This window comes from Apostichopus japonicus, chromosome 13 (genome assembly GCF_037975245.1).
Source record: "Apostichopus japonicus isolate 1M-3 chromosome 13, ASM3797524v1, whole genome shotgun sequence".
NCBI lineage: Eukaryota > Metazoa > Echinodermata > Holothuroidea > Aspidochirotida > Stichopodidae > Apostichopus > Apostichopus japonicus.
In genome coordinates this window covers 22,463,185-22,487,049 of record NC_092573.1, presented here as the reverse complement: position 1 = coordinate 22,487,049, position 23,865 = coordinate 22,463,185, and the positions used below count along the sequence as shown (strand labels likewise).

Genomic DNA, 23,865 nt, shown 5'->3' with positions numbered 1-23,865 from the left:
GCCAAGTTTCGTTTCAAATAATGAAGTAAACTTAGAAACGATCTGTTTTTAATGTGATTAAGTTCATGCTAATATGAAAGTGGAGTCTGAACGCCCGATTTGGAGTTAGTCAAATTTATTAAGAGTGCAGCTTTATATGCAAATACAATTTTATTTTGATAAATACTAGATAATTTGGTAAAATCTGAAACAAAAAAATGTGTACTTTGAGTTGTCTTGCACGGTCACACTATGCATCTGTTGATCTAGAAACAATTAGTTGTCAAAGGAATTAGACTCTTGTGCCAACAAAAAAAAAATTTTCTTACTTAAGAAATCTCAAATGGAACGATAAAATTAAACGAAGCACTTCAAAGGTTTGCCTTTATGAAATAAAGCAAACAACAGTCGATTTGTGGGACACAACATTTTCTGTGCAGATTAAACTGTCGATAAATTGCTAATGAATAGTATCTAAGTGGTTGTATCACAAAGACCTCTTATTAAGATTGAGCGGAATCCAAATAATTGTGTGTGAATATATGACAAAAACTCACAATTAAAACAATGAAAAAGGTAGCATCTTATGATCCCGGACCGTTCGTACTTCAAAATATAAACCATCGGCAGATTGACTCTCTAATGGCGAGTGAAACGAATATTGCTTGCTTGTTCATGGGAGGGGGGGTGTCACGGGGGGGGGTGTGGTCGGTGGGGGGGTGAGATAAGGTCCACAATTTCACAATGTTAGCACTTGCCTTAGGCTTAAAAGTCTACTAGCTAAAATCAAGTAAATATGGCATTTTTTTTCCCGAATTACAACGCACAACAACAGAGCAAAGTCACAAACCAATGGAAATAATGTAAATAGCTTGTTAGATTTAGAGAAAAATACACCTATCGAAAGGTGCAGGTTGTGGAGTGAGCGGTCCTGGCAGGGGTAGCTAAACTCTTTTTTTGGGAGGACCGCAATGCTTTTCTAGAGATAGGGAGAGGGGGGGGGGGTGGGTGGGAGGCGTGACGTATTTTCTATAAAAGAAAACTTAGGGGGGGGGACTGACAGATTTATAGGTTCACCTATGTATAAGGACTCGTTTCAACACGGAACCGATCAATGACATTTACCAGTAAAACCCTCATCAATGTCAAAGCTTTATAGTCGTGATAAAAGTATTGTACACCCAACTGGGCACTTTTCGTAAACAAGATGGCTGCCCCCATGTCCTTGCATCTGCTCATAAAACCTAAGTATTTGACATCAATTCTTTCCGTGGTTTGTGGCAGAACCGTAAAGTTTCAAGGCGTTTTACCAGTAACGAAGTCTATTGATTTCAAAATATCACCACACATTCCATTCACGGCGAGTTTTGCTAAGAAAGCTGGTGAGTTAACAATACCTGTGCAGGAAGGACTAGCCTATGCCATAGGAATAACCTAGCCTAACTTAGGATTGAACTAAGCAACGAGGCCTTTGCTCAACTTTAGGCTATAATACGGTCTAACCTTACACTAGCGATATACCAAACAAATTATGAAGATACGCTTTGGAAATATTTCTGTGATAAGCTGGTGTGTGATGTGTTTCCTTATATTTAAATCGAATCGTTTTTCTTGAAAGAATTGTCAAAACTAGGCCCAGGCAAGGTCTAATGCAAAAGTAAGGCCAGTATTGGCATCTAGGCAAATGAGGCCTAGGTCTAGCCTATTAAGACACTAACTGAGGCCTAGAAGTTAGACCTAGCATTACTTAGACTATAGTTCTGACGGTAACCATGGAACCTAGTCTTACGAATGATATCCAACTTGATCAATTAGATTTAGTAAGAGTAAGACCTAGGAGGCTATAGGCTACTTTGGCTTAACAGCAAATTGGTTTCTGAATGCTAATATTAATAAGCTTGATTAGGCCTAAATTATGCCTATATCATTTCGATACTGCAAGTAACATCTGATGAGTTATACTTACTAAGAAACACAACGCGCAGGGTAAAAGATTAGTTGTGAATGTACCATTGATGCTGAATTTCATGACTTAGATGTTTAAACCGACAAATGATTTATGTTCTATAGCAGAAATATGCTAAGCAGAATGCCAATTACAAGTATTGAGTTTGTTTACTCAGAACCTTCATATACATTATAATAAAAACTCTCTATTTCAAAGTTACTATGCTAAATGTTAAAATATTCATTCCTTGCAAAGCAGATCATTAAGATGATCTCCTTACCCTTTTCACATGAATTTGCAAAGTATTTTTGGGAATATTTTTATCTGTCCCATTACCCAATTACTTTAGTAAATGCAGATATTTATGATGACATCACACATACATTCACAAAGTGAACATCTGGTTAAATAAATAAACAGTGGCGGATCATGGATTTCTTGGAAGAGGGGACCTGCAAGACAAGTATCTACATGTACATTCTGATTTCTGAAAATACTACCGAAATAAAGTTGCCTTTTAAGAAGAGATAGATAAGGAATGCATTTGTGAAGCGATCTCAACTTTTCCACTTACGTAGTACCTTGTTCTGAGCAACATTATTTATGCAAGTATGTACAGTAGAATAACTTTTAATTTCAAACACATGCCAGAATTGGAGGGCCCATTCTCCTTCTCTGATACACCACTGAATCCTACACTGTTTGTTCTCACCTGCGTGTGTTTTCTCGGCAGGTAAAGGCCAGCCTGCCGTTGTAGTGGAAGAGGAACCCATAGAAGTCAACAAGAACCCTGAAGACTTGGTTAAATATTGCGTCGGGTCTAATTATTTCAAAGAGGGGAGTGACGTAGAGCTGAAACCCGACGAAGAGTACCCAGACTGGCTCTGGGATTTACACATCGGTCCACCGAAAACACTTGAAGAATTGGACCCAGAGACACCGCAGTACTGGCAAAAACTGCGCAAGATCAACATGAAAAGAAACAACCGCCTGGCTAAACTGAAAAAATTTTGAAAAATAAACTGTGACTGACAGAACAAGAGCAGAGTCAAGCTCTAGATACAGTAATTATTTTGAATAATCGAAAAAGCTCGCTGTTAATTTATCTTTACAGAACGTGAAAAGTTTATATTTTTTACTCCCTTGTGTAAGTATACAGATAATGTGATGATGAGACAAAACATATTAAAACAGTCGTTGAATATTTGGAGGAGTCATCACATTCGAAGCAGTGGTCTTGCAAACGGCAGCTCAAATTTCCCGAACCATCTCTTGCAGAAGAGCCTAACATGTTCCATACCTGCTAGCTTTACCAATTCTTTCTACGCGTCCCAGAGCAGATCCCTGGAGACAGATTTCAATTCCCTCCTCACAAACATTAAGCTCAAAGAGAGACATTTTGGGAAGAAGGAAGTTGGTGACATCCAGGTTGAGTTTAATCCAGATGTAGAGAAAAGACTTGGATGGAAAAAGAGGATATTTCTTCAAAAAGAGGTCTACGCAAACTGCAGCTTTGGTAGATCGAGGACCAGATGGGACGAAAGAGAAGACGATGAAGATGGATTCTCAGAGGATGACATTCATGATGATAATCCTGGAAGATTACCAATGTTCAATAACAAAATCAAACAAACCTTCAAGGAAAGCCAAAAATTAAAATCGCACCTCAAAACGATCAATTTTGACGATTTGTCCGATCAGATCCTCTTTCGAGTTCTGGACGATACTCTCGGCAACCGCCTGGTACCAGACTCTGCAACATTGAGACAGCTAAAACGTTATTGTCAAAGCAAATTTGCAGTATGGAAAAGTGATAACGTCTTGAAAGTTTGCGATTGGTGGCATCTGATGGGCAAGTTTGACAACGTCACCTTCGAGATGGCTCTGAGAGAACTCTCCGGTCGAGACGACTTACGACTTCATCATTTGGTGCAAGTATTTTACTTCGTTAGCCTTCACAAAGATGTACAGAAAGATGTTGTGTCCAACTTTGTTTCACAAACTGAAACAGTTATAGAGAACCTTAGTATGTCAGAACTAACCATTATCTGTGAAGGGTTTCTAAAGTGCAGACAACGGATAGAATCCAAACCGCTCGCAGAGAAAGTGATGTCTCGTATTCATTCGATCGCAACCGAACCGGGTTCCGAATACGACTTGGTCACCCTTCTTCGTTTCCTGTCACGTTCCTACAAGAGGGATCACGGAACCCTTCAAGAAGTCGCGGCCGAGCTTCAACCGTCGCTCTCCTCGATCAATTTCATCGCCGTGCCTCACATCGCAGCTGCCTTTGCCAAGTTACGATGCTTTCACCGTGGATTGTACAACGCCATTTCTGAAAGATGCGTGTCGTGTCTGAGAGACGTACAGAAAGAACCAATGAGGTGATGTGTCCTTCCTAGATAAACTTACATAGATTTGAAACCATTTTCAGTTGTGTGGAAGATAAATTGAATGTCGTAATACCAGATTTTGAAACACAAAATAAATCAAAAGTTTTTATACCGATAAGGTTTGATGGCAAAAGTAATGATATCAGCATAGACAAAAAAATTCTCTGCTTAACGTTCAACTTTCGGCAAACTCAAATTGCTGTGTAAGTTTGTTTCCGTATCAATTATAGTTACAGATGTGTGGAATATCCCCTCAGTGCAAGTTGGTGATGTTGATTCTATGCATGCCAGAGTTATGCTGTTATACCCTTTCATGCTTTCATATTTATTCTCATAATTCCTATGAAACTTGTCTTTTGTTTGAATTGTCAGGTAGGAACTGACTTCCTGGTCATTGGTCAGTCTGTGTGTTAAATATTTTCTGCAACCGTCTTTAGAAATCAAGTGTTTGGAGTGTGAAGTGTTATTTTCTCGAGTAGAAACAGTATTCTCATGCAAACTGCACCGTTAAGTATTTTATTTGATGTTTCATAACAGGTTCCTGAAATGGCTGTATTAGTCTTGTACAGTTATATCAAAAGCCTTTGCTTATTCGGATCGGTTTGATAGTTTCTCCGGGCAATCACATTTATCTTATTTCAAGTCTTACTTCATTTGTTTAATTTAATTTAATTTTTTTTCATCAGAGTGAAGGATATATGGATGCTTCTGTGGGCATTTGGCCGTGTAAATTACTCACCACCAGATAGCGAAGACCTCTTCGACGGCCTTGTGGAACAGTTGACGAAGAACGAGAAATCCTTTCTCCGTTATCCGATGCAGCAAATCCGGTCATTGATAGCTCTCTGCTTTTTAGACATTTATCCTCTTGAGCTAATCAACAGAACATTTGACCAGACGTTTCTAAAGGCCTGTGAAGGTACAGTTTGTCTTCATTATTTTCATAAATAGTGATTCAGCATTTAAAAAAAAATACAATATTGGTATTAACTTTTCCATGCAGTTGCAACTCAGTTTGCCATGGACATGACTGAGTTCCTTTTAAGTATTTCTCAATACATGCCAACGACGAAAGAAGAAAACTGTCTCTGGATAGCATTGCAAATTTCCAAAATTATTAATTTTTAAATTTATTGTAATTTAAACAATGTCTGGCAATTTTAGGTTACATGCTTAATCATTTACCAAATTCTTAAATTGAATATATGTTGTTTCACAAACCCTATCGGAGTGATATGGTACATTGACTTCTGAATGAAAACATTCTAAATGTATCTCATTTCGAGAACAAATCATGATACTGAATAAATGAAGGTTTTACAGTAAATTTAACCTAATAACATCACAGACCATTGGAGTAGCTCAGAGAACTTGAGTCTCCGGGCGTTGGTAAAATCGATGTATGAAATGTGTTTAGTGATAAAATTCTCAACATGAAACATAGAGAAGAGGGGAAAGGCCTGATAGGTGATATTAAATTGATCAGTTTCTCTTAGGAAGTCATAGTAAAAAGATCAAGTCGGTACTTTCAATTTAGCAGAAAAGAATTGAATACCCTCTTACATATAGCCCTGGTCTATGAAGTTCAGATTTGGAATTTGTGGTGTATCAAATAAAAGTTAATAAATGGGTTTTGAACATGTTCTTAAACAGTTAAATGTCCAAAAATACTTGATCACAGGAAAAGTTGGGAGAAGTTATGCTGCAAAGACACCCAGCTGCTTTAAAGGACTAGTTCAGGTGTCACAAATGTTTATCTTATATGAAAGAGGACAGTAAAAGAAACCCTATAGTGAAGAAATTATTCAATATCTTTTTCCGTTTAGGAGATATTCAAGTTTAAAGTTCTATCTGATTGTGTAGAAACTGCTGAAATCAGACTAGCTGTGACGTCATATCCTCACAGTCCTGAAAGAACTTTGTTATTTTATTAAAATATTTTGTAAGATTTTATGACTTACAACCAAAGATACGTCAGGAGATCTCATATGTGTCAAGGGAAGTATTTGAGATTTAACATCTGAAGAATGTTTGATTATATTTCTTTAGATTTGTGAAAAAAATGCAATTATTTTTTAATGAAATATATTGACACATGTTAAGGAAGTGAGGATGTGACATCACACCCTCACAGTTAGTCTTTCTACACCAGTCATTTGCAAAGAAATTTTGAAATCTTCAAAGTGTGATATCTCCTTAACAGAGAATGCTATCATGGTAGTTTCTTCACTATTCTGTTTGTCTTTTTAAGCTCTTTCATACAAGAAAGACATGTCAGACACCTGAACCAATCCTTTAAGCCATTCCAAGCCAGTGTTTAAACTAGCTCACAAAATGAAAGGATAGAAAGTGACCTTGTGAGATAGATAGATGAATATGAAAAATGGATCATATGAGGGTTTTAACATCAAACATTGGCTAAATGTCTTTTGTTACAGTCAAAAAATCTGTTTGGAATAGAAATGTTTGGAAATGTTTGCAATAGAAATGTTTGGAATAGAAGTTTTGTTTACTTTTCAACAGAAGGTAGGCAGTGAACCCTTTAAGTAACTTGACCCACTAGCTGATAGTCATACAACAAAGAATTCTTGAAATAACAGTTAATAAATACCATGTGAATAAATATATATTTGCATGAGTTTTCCTCTTTTGAACAATTCCAACTACTTTCATGCTTATCGGTGTAAATTGTTCCTCGCAGTACGATCTCGCCATCATCACAATGGATGAGATCAAACAGGTAAAACATAATCTGTTTGTCCCACCACCTAAACAAGATATTTTTGGTGTCAGTCACACCTTGTATTGAGTGCCTGTGTCATTCTTAGAAAATGAGCCACGGTTTGCTTCACTAGCCAAGCAAATCACTCCTTTGTTTACCGGATCCTCTTACGTTTGTTTAAAATTCGAGTGTAAGGTAGCAGCAACCATATTTATGACCCAATCCTAGAAACTGAAACAGATCCAGTACATTTCAGCCAATAGAGAGTCTTATATATATTTTTTTTCCGATCTATAAAAAATAAAAAAAATCTCTCTGTGTTTTGTCCTTCTCTCTGAAAACATGTCTGGACCTTCAGAAGAAGACAACAGGGATTATTGTGGTGTAGGTTTTGGTTGCTAAGTAACCAATCGGATGCGATGAGAGAGTCTTTTGCTGACGTAGCCTGGGAGTCAGATTGCATGGCACGTCTTCCTCTGTATTAGAGGTCAAATGCCCCATGTGAATTCAATCATTAAAGGGGTATTCCTTGCCTATCTTTGCTTAGAAGGAATACATGATTAAAAATACAATGAGTAAATATTTCTCTGGTCAATTTTATCAACATGATTTTGGACTTTTTCCTTTCTTTTGCTTTTTTACACATGCAACATACTTTGTGATAACTGTGGTAAAAAGACTAAAGTTGAAAGGAATTACAAAGTTTTATTTAATTTCAGCAAACTTTGTATGTTAATGCAATAATACTTAAATATTCAACATTATATTTGCTGAATGTAACATACCTTTAGACATGGAGTTTATCTTAAACTTTCAAAAGTTTGATTAAAATAGGTTTAATCAATTTTAGTTATAATAAATGTTTAGAAACGTTGTAGTTGATTCCTGCCCTGCACTGTCTCCTCTGTACATTTTCACTCTGATCTACCTAATTTATAAATAACAACAGGGATCTCCAGTTATGTCAAAAATCAACAGAGGGGGCTTTCATATATCAGTCCTATCTGGGTCTGTGAAAACTTGTTATATTCCATTTTCTGACTTCAGATCATAATTTTGCTCATATTTGTTAAAGAAGAGATATTTTGAAACATATTTTTGGAAAATTCAAGTCAAACTAATTGTTCTAAGTACCTTGATTTTTCGTTCTGCCAAAACTGGACAAGTGGAACCTTGAACTAGCCGATCCCCTGATGCATCTGTATGTCAGTTCATCGGGCTTGTGGGCTCTTTCCCTGCGATGGTGTCAGTTTCATTCAGAGATCTGTTAACGGTACAGATAACTCTCATTGGGACAGCGCCCTCTGTAGAGATACTGGAGAGTTGCATTCGTAACATGCCTTCACCGACCCCACAGGTCACTTTTATTCCTATTTGCATCAGCATGAATATTCATCATCTGTTTTATTGTTTTCAGATTACAACTTTGATGACATTTACAAGCAGCTGGTTATTCTAGATAATTCAGTCCGTATTGAGAGACCTGAGTACAACGGAAACAGGTTACCACAGGTAATCTTTCATTGATTGTATAACCTCAAAGGATTCTATGCAAGTGTGCCCCTCCCCCTTAGATTTTAGGTAGCATCTCTCCCCCTCCCACCACTCCCACCATGTAAAATATTTTAAAATTTATAGGTTTCAGCTGTAATTTGTAGACAGCATTGTAGTCTAATGTGGTATTATTTTCAGTGCTAGGTTTTGTACGACATATTAACATAAAGTGAAGCATTGCCGGTTCTAGTAATGTATAATTAAGTGTACATCATCGGTCTGTACTTACAACCAAAAATTAGTTTAGAGACCTGATCAATCTTTGTGACATCAGGATGTTTTCCTTGCTGATGGGAATGTTCCATTTTATTGAAGTTTATTGAAATAATGTGAATGATTCTTCTACTATAGATTGAAGTAGGAATAGTCAATTTATAGTTTACAATATAGTTTACATTCCATATTATCCATTGCTCTGGCTGATCAAGGCCAGATAATTAGTAGCAATAGGTTCATCGTTTATTGTTGATGAAAGTAAAGGATAGGTATCTCTCTGGATCAAGGAGAGACAATTGATGAGATAACATTAGCATTGTCTGTTGCCATAAATAGTCAATGTGAAGCAAGAAGCAACAACTTCATCATTTTTAGTTGTAGAATGAAGATCACTCTGAAGTAAGAAGCATGGATTGAAAAGATCAGTTTTTAGCCGTTATTTCTGTTACTTCATTGGATACGTTCATCATTACCTATTTGTAGAGATAGACACAACTATGAAGCAAAGGAGATTTCAATACAGTAAATTGGGCAGTGTAAGCATTAGCAGGTAGCTCTCTCTGAGACAATGAGGTTTAATTAATTAATTAATAGGACAATTAAACATCTCCTTAGATTTAATCACATCAATAGACCACACTTATCCAATTCATAGGTTTTGAACTTTTGATTGACATTCTGTCAAATAATATATCAACATTCTGAATATTTGGTATAGTAAGTATAGCTCATAATCTGATTATAAAAAACATATTCATGAGTTCTTTCAATTTCAGGAGTTTAGAAGAAGAAGCCTTTCCGTTCCTCACGGTACGAATCTGTTCATCCCAGAACAGAGAAGTGAAACAAAGTTTATCCTCGAAACTCTAACGAGGGTCGTCGGTGGGCGTGAATATCTTAAGACTTCACCCATTCTGCCTCACATTAGAACCCCAGGAGGTGAGTTCATTTGCATAAGAAAGATATTAAACTGTAAAAAGAATACACAACATTGGTATAATCTAGTGGATTAAGGTGCTAAAATATTCATGGTGTAGCAAATCCCCAGGTTTATACCCGTTTGGAGAAGGTTCCCAGAAATTGTCCAAATTAGACCGATTGAACATAAAAACCGAAATATCTCGAATAGCGGCCGACCCGAAGCAAGCTGAAGATCTTGCCCTTTTGTCAACAAATTACTAATGGTGATGTTCATTTGTGCACACAAACACACATATGAATGCTATTGTTGTGTCTCTGTGCTGTCTATGTTTATAAAGAACATCAACTCTTTTACTGACCAGTGTTCTGATTGGTCAAGCTAATAACATACATTGTCAGTTATCAAACAGAACCTGCTGAAACACTCCTGCATACTGTAAGGGGTGTTTCTAATACTGCAGCTGTGATCATCAGTTTCTCCGGCATTCACCTTTAAAAAAGAAAACATACTGCTGCTGAGGATACAATTAACAATATTGGGTGATGTAGCCATTGGAATCGGTTGTGCGCAGTGCATTCTGTATATTACAGGCATAACGTCACTTTTGCCAAAGCATTCAAAGACCATGTTCATGTCAAACATCAGGATAAGACATCAAAACTCGAGAGAACAATTTTCTCGTTTTGAATTAATGAAAAATCGATGGTTTTCGTTCGCAGACGTGCAAGTTGACTTGTCGGGAGATGGGATACCAGAAATGTCCGTTGATGAACACCGTCTATCTCTACCTCAAACCCTCGACGACAGCTCTCAGAGGTAAAGTTTAATTCCCCCTAAAACATTTTTGGTATAACAGGGATGCCAAATTCCGGCAATAGCCGGAATTCCGTCTTTTTCCAGATTTTGAAATTTCCACACGATCTTTTCGTCCCAGTTGAAACAGGTATGAGCTTTTTCCGCAAATTTTTAACTATTATCGTAACACACTGTAGCATATGCAAATTGGAGCCTATACCGCAATTTTTTCTCTGGATTTTCATGAAGATTCCAACATTAGCTTAGATAGTCTTTGGGACATCCAAGTCCCTACAACTTTTAGGACCTAGGGGCAAACCCTGCTGGCATTCCTGGTATAAAGGAATTTTAAACTCATGATCTTACACCGGTTAATCAAGGTCTTTCTTTCTTCGCAAAGAAATCAGAAAAGCAGTTTATATTTGGTGCATCTCTTGATGCAAAAAGGAACAATTGTTTAGAAAACCCTCAAACCAGCGGATTGCACCTATCAATGCGCCTGAATTCCAGTCAACCATAAAAAACAGCAGTAAACGGTGGTCAAAGAAATGGTTTGTGCAGTCAATATCCTAGAGGTTCAAAGAGGTCTCCTTTGTTTGTCTCTAATCAAGGTTAATCAAGGTCTTTTATGCACTGCTATATTGGTAGTAATTTTAGTATCTAAAAATTATTGCACCCCACCCCCCCTCCTCCTCCCACCACTCCCCCAGTGTCCTTTGTCTTAGATTTGTCACTGTGGTAAGTGACCTTTGATATTTGACAATGAATTAATATCAGAAACAAACTTGTAATTAATCAAACTAAGACACCCCTCCTGGATTGCCAACTCCACCCCGTCCCCCCCTCCCCGGATTGTTTGCACAAGTCAAAGGTAAAATTCTAAACTTGATAAGCAAGGAAATAACAACTTTCTCGACCGATTCAATCCCTCGATATAAATATCAGAATATCATTGAAAAGTTGCTCCACATCGACCAAAGAAGCTACTTTAAGGTTAAAAAATATCATCGAACCCGACGCCATCTTGTTCTCAGTCATTTAAACGCTATTTATTCATCACCGTGGGTCCTGAAGTAAAAGTAGGTCAACAAATATTCGTAGAAGAAAATTGGTATGGAAGCTATCCAGTTGAGGTTGATTGAGTTACGAAGCCAAATTAAAGTTCCTCCTCTTTTTTTTCCTTCTTGTTTACTTGTTTTATTTTTTTTCATTTATGTTTTAATATTTTTCTGAACATCACAAAAATTGTGATTAAAATTAAATGAAGCATCTAGTTGGGTTTTAGGGCCCCCCTTCAAAATATGAAGAAAATGTTAAGGAGTAACATTTAAAAAAGAAATGAAAAGGAAAGCAAATCAAAGGAAATTGACAGGGCTACCCAACTTACTAAATCTGAAAATGATTTGCATGAGAATGGATTTTGACAGGCAGTAGCCACGGGAGTATCGATTGGTGGTGTGGTTGTCTCTCCTAGTTCGTGCCTCTCCTTTGGTCTTCGAGAAACATGGCGACTCCTAAACATGAGAAGGGAAGGAGTTTTTATCACCCATTGGGTGGTCGTGGGTACCTCCTTGCAGGATACGGCTCTCTTTAAAGCCCGTTATTTTGACAATTCTTATGTCACTGCCTGTCAAACAACTACTTCAAATACTTCTTCTGCTGAGGAAGCAAACAAACAGAAGTATGTCTATATAAAAATGATTTTTAATGCTATGACAAGTTTGGTGAATGATATCATTATTTTTTTTTTTTTTTCCCCTCGCTCGCTCTCTCTTTTTGTTTTTGTTTTAAATAATTCCTTGTCCGGGGGTCGTGTTTATTTTGGCAGAAGGTCAAGAGAAGGGCAAGAGAAGTGGAAGAGCGGAAGCAAAATAAATTAGGTCAGATTATCGAACTCTAGAAAAAGTGGGTTATTATTTTTACAATAATTGCCAGTTGAAGCACAGTCCCAAATTTTTGTTATTTTCCTTTCTTTATACATTTTTCTTTCTTTATGAGTTCACGGTTTTTTCCTCGCCAATTCCGTCAATTTATTCTGTGCTATTTGGCACTCGTCAGTGATTGGCAAGTGGATTTTTATCCCATAGTTGGAATGAATCCAGATTAAAGAAAAGAGTGGTGTCATACAGTTTTCATATGCAGTGATGTCGATAGCAAGGTTGTTCCCCTGGGACCAGTTATGACACAGTTCCCCCTGTTTGAAGTCTTCAATTTTTTTAATCGAAATGAAAATACGTTATTCTTTATCCTATATTTCCCTAGGCCCCCTAATTGACCACAGGGCTATATTCAAGCCCCCTCCCCTCCCCTCCCCCCCCCCATCATCCATCTCTTCAGGCTTCTTTGCCTATGGCCAGACTGGTCATCATTTTATTCGTTGTTACCATTATTGATTTGGTAGGAGGTACAGCCAGAGAGCATTTGATGTTCACGGTATCCTATGGTTGTCCCAAGAAGCTAGCACCACTTACTACGTTCAGTACTGTTGAAAAATCGTTCCCTTCAGTCTTACATATAGTTAGTCATCTATAATAGCAACTCCTCCTGTTTCATAAAAGTCATGTCTAGAGTTCGGAATAGGAGATTGAGATATGGTTTACATTAGCAGTGTGGGACGCTGAGCTTTACCAAGAGTGTCACATTATTTGCCTCTGGAAGATCCTTTGTAAACAACTTAACGATTTGCTAAAAAATTTGAAACCAGTTCATCCCAAATTTTATAGACACATTAGGTCAGGCATAATTTCATAGTCTGCTATAACACTTTAGTCATACATATATAATATGTTAAGTGTTAAAATTGGTGTTTGGAATTATAAATGTTTAAGCCACAGTTAAGTGACGTTGTTGAATAAGTTTGGGTAAATTATAAATTAATGCAAGGAGTCAGCTATATTTTTCTTGAGTACAGAATTGTTTCTTTTGGTGCTATGATACCATTTCAAGGTACCACTTCATAACCCCCCACCCCACCCCGACCCCCAACCCCCCCAGTCAGATAAATTGAGTCACTTCAGATTGGTCTGGAGTAGTTGTCTCTATGTATTGCACATAGTTGAATAATCACGTATTATTCTGTGCAAGTATACACTTATTTATAATAAAGTCTATGAGTGTTACCCATTGACCTGACTGTTAAGACAGACCATTACTAGTTATCCATGCAGTTGATATTAACAGACTCGATGAGTCTCACCGAACAAGACCGACCCATAACGAGTCCCACAGTCGATGGTAAATGGAATCACCCGTGCTTGACAGACCATCAGCTATTTGTGCCGTTTGTATTGATGTCAATCAGAGAGTCTTATTTTACCCAGACATTCTTGGCACACAGAGTGGCTAGTCCTACAGTTAAGATAGATGTCTAAGCGCACGGGCGAGTCCATTTGAACTACGCATACCGCTCCTATGGATGGAATGAATTTTGTCTTGTTGTAACTAACAGACCACTTTTAATACTTATATTCTACAGTTCCTCTCGATGGATTTAGCAAGGCTTCACTGTAAACTTGAGAAACAAAAAAAATTAGGAACTAGGGCAAGAACAAATCTTGCACCAGGAAAGGGCTTTAACTCTTTCAAAGCTTGTCCTTCTCAACTCAGGGCTCATGTCAGGCATTACTAGCGACTGCTATCTCGATGTTTTGCATCCGCCCAGACACGAAAACATGTAAGAGAAAAAATTATTCACAAAGTAAAAAGAAGTCACTCTTCATATCTTCTCCTTTTTCTTTCCAAAAAGTCAAAAGCGGGGAAAAGAGACATGTTGACAGTCTATTAGCAGAATTCTTTTGGGCGACTCAGGAAGGGTGCTTGAGGCAGCTACCACCCATGCTAACCAGGTCACTGGGTCGCATGATTTAATTAGGTCACCCGATGCACGCTGTTTTCTAATAACGTTGCATATCACTTTAGAACAATAGACAGACCCGGGGTGTCCCCAAACCGCAACCCAACCAAGATTTCTAGGTCAACTCACGTCTCCTTGTTCTCCCCATCTACATTTCTGGTGCTCGAGAAAAGTGGGGCAAGGGCAACCTGGTAATCTAGTGTGTCGCGTAGGCTTGAGAGAACAGCCGCTTTCTCAGAGATGTCCGTCTTCCTTTTATGCAACATGTCGTTAGCCGTGGTAGGAGTCGGTTCACAAATTGCCTTTGGTGTATGTCAGTCTGAAGAAAGAGAGAGTCAGTCAATTTGATGTTATCTGTGTTATCTGCATTTATACTCGTTTTTTGTTTGTCCACTGATAGGATGACTTTTGTGGCAGATTTACTCTCCATATGGTAAAGACCAAGACAAAGTACAAAAAACAAAACAAATATGAGTGTTAATTATGTTTTAATAGCTATTCTGGTTTTCCAGATGTTTAGCTTTCAGATATATGGAAGGTCCCCAATATACAGTAAATGCTACATTAACGGTATGGGCTTCTCATTGCAGGCTAATAAATTCCAACTATTCTCAACCAAAACTAAATCTATATTTCTGGCATCATATAGACAACAGAACACTACTAAATGTTTTTTTGACACCATTTTGTCCTTGACTAATATGTAATGCATTATTAACATGTTATTTAAGGCTATAAGACTTATGTTTGCCAATTACACGGTTAATGAAACATGTTTTGTTTTTCTTTGATTATTCACTGCATTGATTTGACCTTGAAACATTCAAGACAGGGTTGTAAAGTTCATATGATACCATTGATCATGAATGTGTTCATGATCTGATCCGAAACAAAAGAAGCTGAATTCTAATTTAGAAGCAAAAGTGAAACAGTTTTCTGTAGTTTTGCATGTATGCCATCACACTTGTTTGGTGCAAGTTTACTTTTGATATGAACTCCAAATGAACATATCTCACAATTGGCATGATTTAGTATGCAAATTGATGCTTCGATTTCTATTCATATTTTTCCAAAACTTAATTCAGTTCGGATCTATAGTTTCATACATACTTAGTGTATTATGCAAACAAGTTTAAAAAACGCACCCAGTCAGTATACTTTACAGTTATGATATAAGAATACTCGTTTATGCTCAAGATTTCTACTGCAATGTGTTTCATTCTGTTTGTTAAAATGTGGAGATTCTCACATGGCACCAGCAAGCTCCCATATTAGCCGGTAGAAGTCAAAGTACCCTTAAGCATGGGAAGATCATGTTGAATAGCACCAGCAAGCTCCCATGTTAGCCGGTAGAAGTCAAAGTACCCTTAAGCATGGGTACCTCATGCTGAATAGCACCAGCAAGCTCCCATATTAGCCGGTAGAAGTCAAAGTACCCTTAAGCAGATTGGTGATCAGTCTCCAGATATTGTACCAAATTCAATAAGTATTACTCGTACTGAACTTTGTAAGTATCCATAGACTTAATCACATGCATGCAAAAACCCAGTTGAAAATTTTTCATGTTTTTACTTTTAATAGGTGCTAATAAGTGATTAATGAAATTGAAGGAAGTATCTGTATGTTGTAACAGTAATAACATAGTTCAAACATCATCTTCATAGAACCAAACATTAATAAAACTGTTAGAGACAAGTCCACACTAAACTGATCAAAAGTGCTCATACAAAGCCAATAATTCAGTAGAAAAAGCAGAATCATAAAGAATAAATACAAAAACAAAAAAAGTTTATATTCCTGTATGAGAAATGAATAATGTATGTGGGTTAATTCAATAGATTTTACATAGAAACCTAAAATGATTGTTTAACAGGTTATATTTTGTACCGTAGAGTGAGTGAGTGGTATGGAACCCTAAGTATCCCTACCTAAATTGCCTCAATTCCCGTTAAACTGGCAGAAATTTGCGTAAAATGGAAGTTGATGAGGATAGCGAAGTTGATAAATTGATCACTTGTTTTACTGATTGGTTATGTAGGTTGACTCTCGGTAGAGTCGCCACACCTGTCCTTTCGTACCCGTTTGAGATAATTACATCTTAATGTATCAAATTATGGAGGAAATTTGAAATCCCACCAAAACCGTGAACAGAATAAAAAGATTCTGTCGGAGGTTGGCTTATTAGTGACGTGAAACAGCTGTCTTCCTGTGAAAGGGGATCGTGGCACAGGGTGGAACCCTGCGGAGGCGTAACCACCGTCTTAAGGATTTTGGCAGGGTGTGTAAACATTCCCCAAGGAAACCCCTGACAGCACCCACTGATGCCCAAACCCAATTGTCACCCCCGAAAAGCACTGAAACAAAAGAAATTAGCCCACATGAGGATTATGTGAGACCCTCAATACCAGGAATCAATAGAGACCTGAGAAATAGCTGACCAAAAACACCTGCCTTTATGTAAATTACTTAAAGGGTGATAAAACAAGTATAAATGTTTGCACTTGACACCTTTAGGCTTTCATTTATAGTAGCTTTTCATTTTATTTTTCAATTTTTTTTCGTTATTGGATGATATTGGGGCAATATTGGGGCATTCAGTTTTTGACCTTTACCTACTTTTGAATTCTGCCCTGTACTTTTCTTTTGTGTATCGCTGCTGTGTCCATGCTATGTGGCTGTTGTCCAAGTTGTAGTTATGGCAGTATATAGTTATTCTGTACAGCTGGTCATTCTTTATCGCTGCTATGTGGCCTGCTGTTTAAGTTGTAGTTATGGCAGTATATATTTATGCTGTACAGCTGCTAGATGCATTTGTGTACTGTACTTTCATTCTGTATCACTGCTATGTTGATGCTATGTGACGCTGTCCAAGTACTAGTTATGGCAGTATATATTTATTCTGTACAGCTGCTATTATGTACAGCTGCTCATTCTGTATCGATGCTATGTTTATGCTATGTGGCTGCTGTTTAAGTTGTAGTTCTGGCAGTATATATTTATTCTGTACAGCTGCTATTATGTACAGCTGCTCATTCTGTATCGATGCTATGTTTATGCTATGTGGCTGCTGTTTAAGTTGTAGTTATGGCAGTATATATTTATGCTGTACAGCTGCTAGATGCATTTGTGTCATGTACTTTCAATCTGTATCGCTGCTTTGTTTATGCTATGTGACGCTGTCCAAGTTATAGTTATGGCAGCATATAGTCATTCTGTACAGCTGCTATTCTGTGTCGCTGCTATGTGACTGCTGTCCACATCAGATATAGCCATCAAAGATACAACCATGAATATGATGTTGGTTGTATCAATCCTTATTCTAAAAATTTGTAGTTGTAATCCTAAGAAACCTAACAGGAAATGTTTTCAAAGCTGTGGTCGAATCCTAGCAGAACTTGGCAACCAAAAGTTATTATTAAGCTCAAAGGTATTGTCTTGTTGGTTTATATATGACCGATTGACCAATTCATGCGATGGTCAGATGCAAACGTTGTGTGGCATCCACATTCACAACCAGATGGGTACGTCATTCTGTGCAGAAACAAAAACTAAATGAAAAGAGAAAAGGTTGTTGCAAGGTCATTGTAGGCCGACTGTCGGATTGTTGATGTTTTGAACCGCTTGGGATATCAGTCAATTTAAAATGTTTTGACATAATTAGATCAAGAGTAATGGAAAGGTATAATTATGCACCCCTCTCATAAAATGGTTATACCTCTCGCCGTAAATTAAGACGATCTGCCCTACCAAGAACGCTACCTCCCGCAACGCTCAAGATCAGACAACATGTAGGCCGGCCTTTGTCCAATCACAGCTAAGCAGGGATAACTCGAGTCATTTCTTTATACAGAGATGAAAAAACACTGGCTGTTTGGGTTCTGCTACATCCACTTCATACATTCTTCTTTGATGCAAGTTTCCATCCTTAAATCTGATTAGTGGACCAAAATATGTTCAAATTCTCATTAATGTCAGAAGAATGTTTACTCTATGATAAATCACCGTTGGACGAGACTTGTGGGCATTAAACAACTGATAAGACAGAGAGAGAGGTATATAGCCCCCAGATATGAAGTCCAGGATTTTAGGTCCTTATCAAATCTCTCCTTTTTTTGTTGTCATTCTGTCTCTCTTGGCAAATATCGACAGATTATCGAAAGATTAGCCACGCTTGCTATTTAAGAGAAGGGGAAAAACCTTGTATACAGAATGCAGAGAATTATAGCAGATCAGAGAAAGACTAACATGCAAAAAGATCAATGTTGTATTACAAATTCCTGATATTGTCATCTCCAAAGATAGGTTATCAACTCCCGGAGTGTGATTAAGCCGCCAGTTGTCAAGGTTAATTATAACAATTTGGGTATCATCGTATCATTATATTCCATTGTTTTGATGGTTAGCTTTCAAGGTGGTCTAGGATCCTATCTGTTGAACATGCTGTTGACTCTGCACAGTAATGTATGTACAGTTTTCTGACCGTGCTTTGCTACCGAGTTTTTCCCTGTTTTGAAAAGAAGGAATAGGGAACATTTTCATACTCATACTGTACCATGCAAAGCTCTGCACAGGCTGTACAGCTCTATAACATACCGAGTGTATCAGTATGGTTTTCTTTCTGGATGTGATATATCATGCCTCCCTTATTGATGGAGTCAAATGATTGCATAAGATATGGTTAAACGCATGCTTCCCTTATTGATAGGGACTAATGATTGCATAAGAGATTGGCAAAAGCATGCTTCCCTCATTGATAAAAATTGAACATTTACATTGTTGAGTGGTCAACATTTCATTACACCATTGAGAAGGCAGTTATGGTGAACATTTCATTACACCGTTGAGTAGGCAGTTATGGTGAACATTCATGACACCATTAAGGAGGCAGTTATGGTGAACATTCATTGCACCGTTGAGGAGGCAATTATGGTGAACATTCATGACACCATTGAGTAGGCAGTTATGGTGAACATTCATTGCACCGTTGAGTAGGTAGTTATGGTGAATATTAATTGCACCGTTGAGTAGGCAGTTATGGTGAACATTCATTGCACCATTGAGTAGGCAGTTATGGTGAACATTTCATTACACCGTTAAGTAGGCAGTTATGGTGAACATTCATGACACCATTGAGGAGGCAGTTATGATGAACATTCATTTAAATTTCTGAAACTAGCTTCAGCTAACATTGGTGCAGCAAACCTTTGGCTGGTGCCACACCACAAACTGTTTACTCCTCTGCTGTCAACCTTTGTAAAAATGATTTTCGTCTAGCTTTTTGAAGCTGATCGAACATCACATTCACGTTTTATAGGGGTTGCATCTTGTTGACGTTTTGTTTATCCGTCCAAAAAAACAAACTCGCTTCGTGTATTGATTCGCGTCACATTCTCACGCGTGTTATGACCGAATCGTGTAAATCTGAGAGGGGTCTATTTATTGATGGAAATCTCTCCAAAGTTTTTTTCCTGTTTTGTGTATGTATGGTTTTCCCAATGCACAGCGTGAAAACTTAATATCGTCTTGAAAATTTTAAACTGGTCTTTTGCGACGGTACGGTCGATGGTGTCATTCGATGACCTCACAGATGACCGTTGGTCTCTCCTTTCACGTACGTGGGGTAAGAAGCAGATGTTCCGAGGTGGGGCCCCCCTTATGAAATCAATTGGGTCGCAACGTGCCACCTTGAACCCATGCTGCGACGAGAGGGGTCCGCTATCACAATGAGTAATAGAAACAAAAGATTGAACATGTGGCGCCAACTGATTAGCTGGTAATTGTGGTGTTTTTGTTTCCACTGCCAACGATATCACCATTTCATCGGGATAAGGTCAATCAAGTAAAAAGGAGGGCATATCTGCAGCCCTCGCCAAATCAGGACGGAGAGTGACCCCGGGAAAATTCCATTTCTGTAGCAGGGTAAGAGCGAAAAATACGTCTCGGTATTAACCCGTTTCTCAGTCGGTGTCTGATACGATCAGTGAGAAAAAGTGATAAGCTCGTAAAATGTATTGCGGTCGTAATTGTAATAAAAACATGAACATATTTGGGGTATCTGGAGCCATGTGATGATAGGCAACCCCTTATCAGCACCCCTGTTTTGATTTGTAGTTTAAACTGATTTAGCCTTCTCCTTGCCACTAGCCACTTTCTTATTATGGTGTCTTACATTGAGTCTGGGCATTCACGACTAGCGGAATACTGTTTAGAAATGGTCGAGTTTTAATACTTCTCATCATATGAACAGACCTGACAGTTGTCCCCCAAAGATAAAGAAAGGAAGGAGGAATTGTATGTTTATTCTTTAATAAAATGAATATGTGTGATAACTTGGTTTAATAAACCAAATTGTTGCTACAACATGTTAATAACACACTTTTTCTGAGGTATGCTACATTGCGATCCAACAGTGGGGTCGGAAATACCTTGAAGCTGTTTGTACAAGAATTGAATAATTTTATTTTATTGATTAAGTCTTTCAAAGCTTGCAGAGTATTGAATATGGTATTATTCTTTATGAATAATGGTGTGTCTTGGATGCAATGTTTTACCAAACAAATACCTCTTAAGTTTTTACAGGAGGGACATTGGAAATGATGTTATTATATTTAATCTGTCTTCTTATTAAATTTCTGTGTCATCAAATTAAGAATGAATGAATGGAAATTGATTACAAGAGATAAAGGTAATATAAAGTGCCCCTAGGTCACAGCTTTGTAATGCACAAACAAAGATTAAAGCGACACCTTGTTTTGCTCTGTATATTTATAGAAATAAAATTATTTAAATAAACCAAGATTAGTCACATTAATCGTGATGGATATTTCAAGAGAGGTTTAGTTACTAAATTAACAGAACAAACTGTAACTTCGTCACATTGGATTAGGTTAGCTTGTTCAACATTGTCATTTAAAAAACAAGTTTTTTTTTAAAACTAAATGGAATAATTGAATTTCTTTTAAATTAACCATGTTAATTTTATGCTTGAAGACTAACATTCGTTCTCTCTGGGACTTTTTCAGGTTTGAATTGTCAGTATTTTTTTTTTTTTTTGGGGGGGGGGGGTTGAAATGTCAGTATTTGGTTTGATGTCTATCAGTATTTTGCAGCTTTTAACGATTTAAATTTTTTTCCTCCCTTTTTATACAGATGTGCTATTCTGATCCAGTTACAGAACAACTACCGGCTTACTCCGAGAAAGCTCTTAGGAGTTCACGTGATGAAGAAGAGACAACTGATGCGATTAGGGTACAAGGTTGCCGAGGTAACAGATGCTTCGCTCGTTACTCTTCATGTTAGGAGCCATCGTAATGTACGTTAGGACAAGGGATGGGTGGGCACGAAATGGATCTTGCAACTTGCCATAATGAAACTTTGTACCTAGTTCAAGTGCTACAACTCTTAAGAATGTACCTACTCTCAAGATTACCATGTCAAATGAGAGATCAGAAAGTGCTATATATATATGCATTGCCCATCTGTTATGTTGAAAATTGAAATATCCTGTCTCAAGTGAGAACTGGGCTACTATACAAAGTTTACCTTTTATATTTTATTTTATTTTATGTTTTTTGGGCCAGAGGGTTCTGTGGGCCACATAAATAGGGTTTAATATGAAAACCTGACGGCCGAATTGTCAGTGAGGATAGGCTAGGTTAATATGATAGGTCAGGTTTGGATGGAGTGGAGAGACAAACAGATATTTGAAATAACCTGAATGTGTAATTTGATTAGCTTCATCTTAGTGCCAGATCACATGGGATTAGCGACAGTAATATTTCAGTGAACGATCCTCTTGATCGACAGGGTGTCAATACCTTTTACAGGAGGTGTATTTTAGGGTTGAATGTGAAGTTCATTCTCAACTGTTAAACTAATGATAACATCCCTGAGATGAAAGTTTGTTAATTACTGCCAGCCAACAAAATTGCAACAGAAATGGTGGGAGTATATGTCATAATAATTGTTTGGTTTGCCGACCAAACATTAACCATTTTAAAACAGTTTTTCGGCATTGGATTACTAGGTTAACACCCCGCTAAATCAGGAACATTCAATGCTGGTATTAACATTCAAATGTCTTAGAAAGATAGTTAGATCACACTACCATTTCTGTTCATTATGGCACAGTATTTACAGGTATCAGGACAGTATGTAAACAATTCCCACTGGTGGGAGAAAAGGCCTATGCTCATGTTGCACCTCCCCCTCCCACACCTTACACAAAGGGATATCATTCCCCTATACTTAACACAAAGGGATATCACCCCCCTTCCACCCACATCTTACACAAAGGGATGTCATTCCCCCATCCCCCTCCCACACCAGGGATGTCTTCCTATGTGCATGTTAAGTACACAAACAGGGAATAAATTCCAGGAATTCAGGCAATTTGTAAATGTGCATGGTTGTCATCATCAGCAACTTTGTTTTACAGTGGCCTCATAGGGCTAGCTTAAGCACTGATAAGTGACTGTGTTTTGATAATGATCATAGTGTCAAGAAACTTTCTTTTTTATTGTAGTCTTTGATTAAAATGGAACATTTTATTGAAAAATCTAGTAGAAATGAATGGCTGTGGCTTTCCTACCATTTTAGTACTTAAAAACAATTGCCCTAACAGGAGTACAAAAATTCTGATTATTTAATCCAACGGTAGTTAAATTGATAATATACTAGCATATAATAGTGGGTTACACATGTGGCATTGTTTGTGGTCTTGATGCTTCAGTGCATTTGGGGGGGGGAGGGTAAAAGTGTGCAGATTGCAGTCTTTCCTCTATCACTGTTCTTGAATTATAGTATAGCTTACATGATGTCTGCCTCTGTGTCATTAATAACCATGTTGACTCTATCATGTATCTACAGATTCCATACTACGAGTGGCGTCCCTTGATGCAACACTCGGAGAAGAAACGAATGACTTACATCAAACGGAAGTTAAAGGAAGCTACAAGGACGGCAATCACCAGAGAGGATTGATATTAGTATTCACAAACTCATCCGCTCAACTGTTACAGATACAATTTATATTCGTTCAGAACGAAGAAAGAGAGAATAATCGATCTATTTCTTGATTGATGAAATAAGAAATTGTCAGCATCACAAAGAAAAAACCATTTGTCAGCTAATTTCTTGTCATGTCGGTAAAGTGACGGAGCAATTCCATCTTTATGCAATGACTCCACCCGGTAATAGTTGTGGTACCGGCGCCAATCTCCAAGCAGACTACGAATAAAGACACCAGAAATGAATAATCACTTTACACTAATTCTCTTTAAAATAACAACCATACAACAACAAAAATACATTTACAAACTCTGTAGGGTGGAAATATAATGCAATGATATAGAGATTCAACTCCATCGCTGTATGTGAATCTACTACCAGAATATCAAACAAGAAACAGTTTACGTTAAATATTCAGTCGGTAAACTGAATAAGTTAGGTGAGAAAATTTTTTTTTATTAGGACAACTATAAT

The 23,865-nt window shown here is 37.5% G+C and overlaps 2 protein-coding genes across 2 annotated transcripts; both read left to right on the top strand.

Annotated features, from left to right (window-relative positions):
• The first annotated feature begins 2,356 nt into the window (after window positions 1-2,356).
• LOC139979034 (large ribosomal subunit protein mL54-like) lies at window positions 2,357-2,941 on the top strand. The gene is made up of 2 exons (XM_071989670.1): window positions 2,357-2,390; window positions 2,661-2,941. Exons 1-2 carry the CDS (start codon window positions 2,357-2,359, stop codon window positions 2,939-2,941), a joined length of 315 nt encoding a protein of 104 aa, XP_071845771.1.
• A 4-nt stretch (window positions 2,942-2,945) lies between these two features.
• On the top strand, window positions 2,946-23,839 carry LOC139978655 (FAST kinase domain-containing protein 5, mitochondrial-like). The gene is made up of 7 exons (XM_071989034.1): window positions 2,946-4,311; window positions 5,007-5,239; window positions 8,460-8,554; window positions 9,589-9,751; window positions 10,454-10,550; window positions 21,532-21,646; window positions 23,251-23,839. The coding sequence occupies exons 1-7, from the start codon at window positions 3,095-3,097 to the stop codon at window positions 23,362-23,364; spliced, it is 2,034 nt and encodes a 677-aa protein (XP_071845135.1). The 5' UTR covers window positions 2,946-3,094; the 3' UTR covers window positions 23,365-23,839.
• The last annotated feature ends 26 nt before the right edge of the window (window positions 23,840-23,865 follow it).

Excerpts from the sequence above, each read along its gene's own strand:
- LOC139979034 (XM_071989670.1), top strand. The coding sequence starts at position 2,357 with ATGGATTTCTTGGAAGAGGGGACCTGCAAGACAA. Across the intron at positions 2,391-2,660 it reads AGAGGGGACCTGCAAGACAA|GTAAAGGCCAGCCTGCCGTT; the intron begins GTATCTACATGT and ends TTTTCTCGGCAG.
- LOC139978655 (XM_071989034.1), top strand. The coding sequence starts at position 3,095 with ATGATGAGACAAAACATATTAAAACAGTCGTTGAATATTTGGAGGAGT. Across the intron at positions 9,752-10,453 it reads TCACATTAGAACCCCAGGAG|ACGTGCAAGTTGACTTGTCG; the intron begins GTGAGTTCATTT and ends TTTCGTTCGCAG. Across the intron at positions 21,647-23,250 it reads TAGGGTACAAGGTTGCCGAG|ATTCCATACTACGAGTGGCG; the intron begins GTAACAGATGCT and ends ATGTATCTACAG.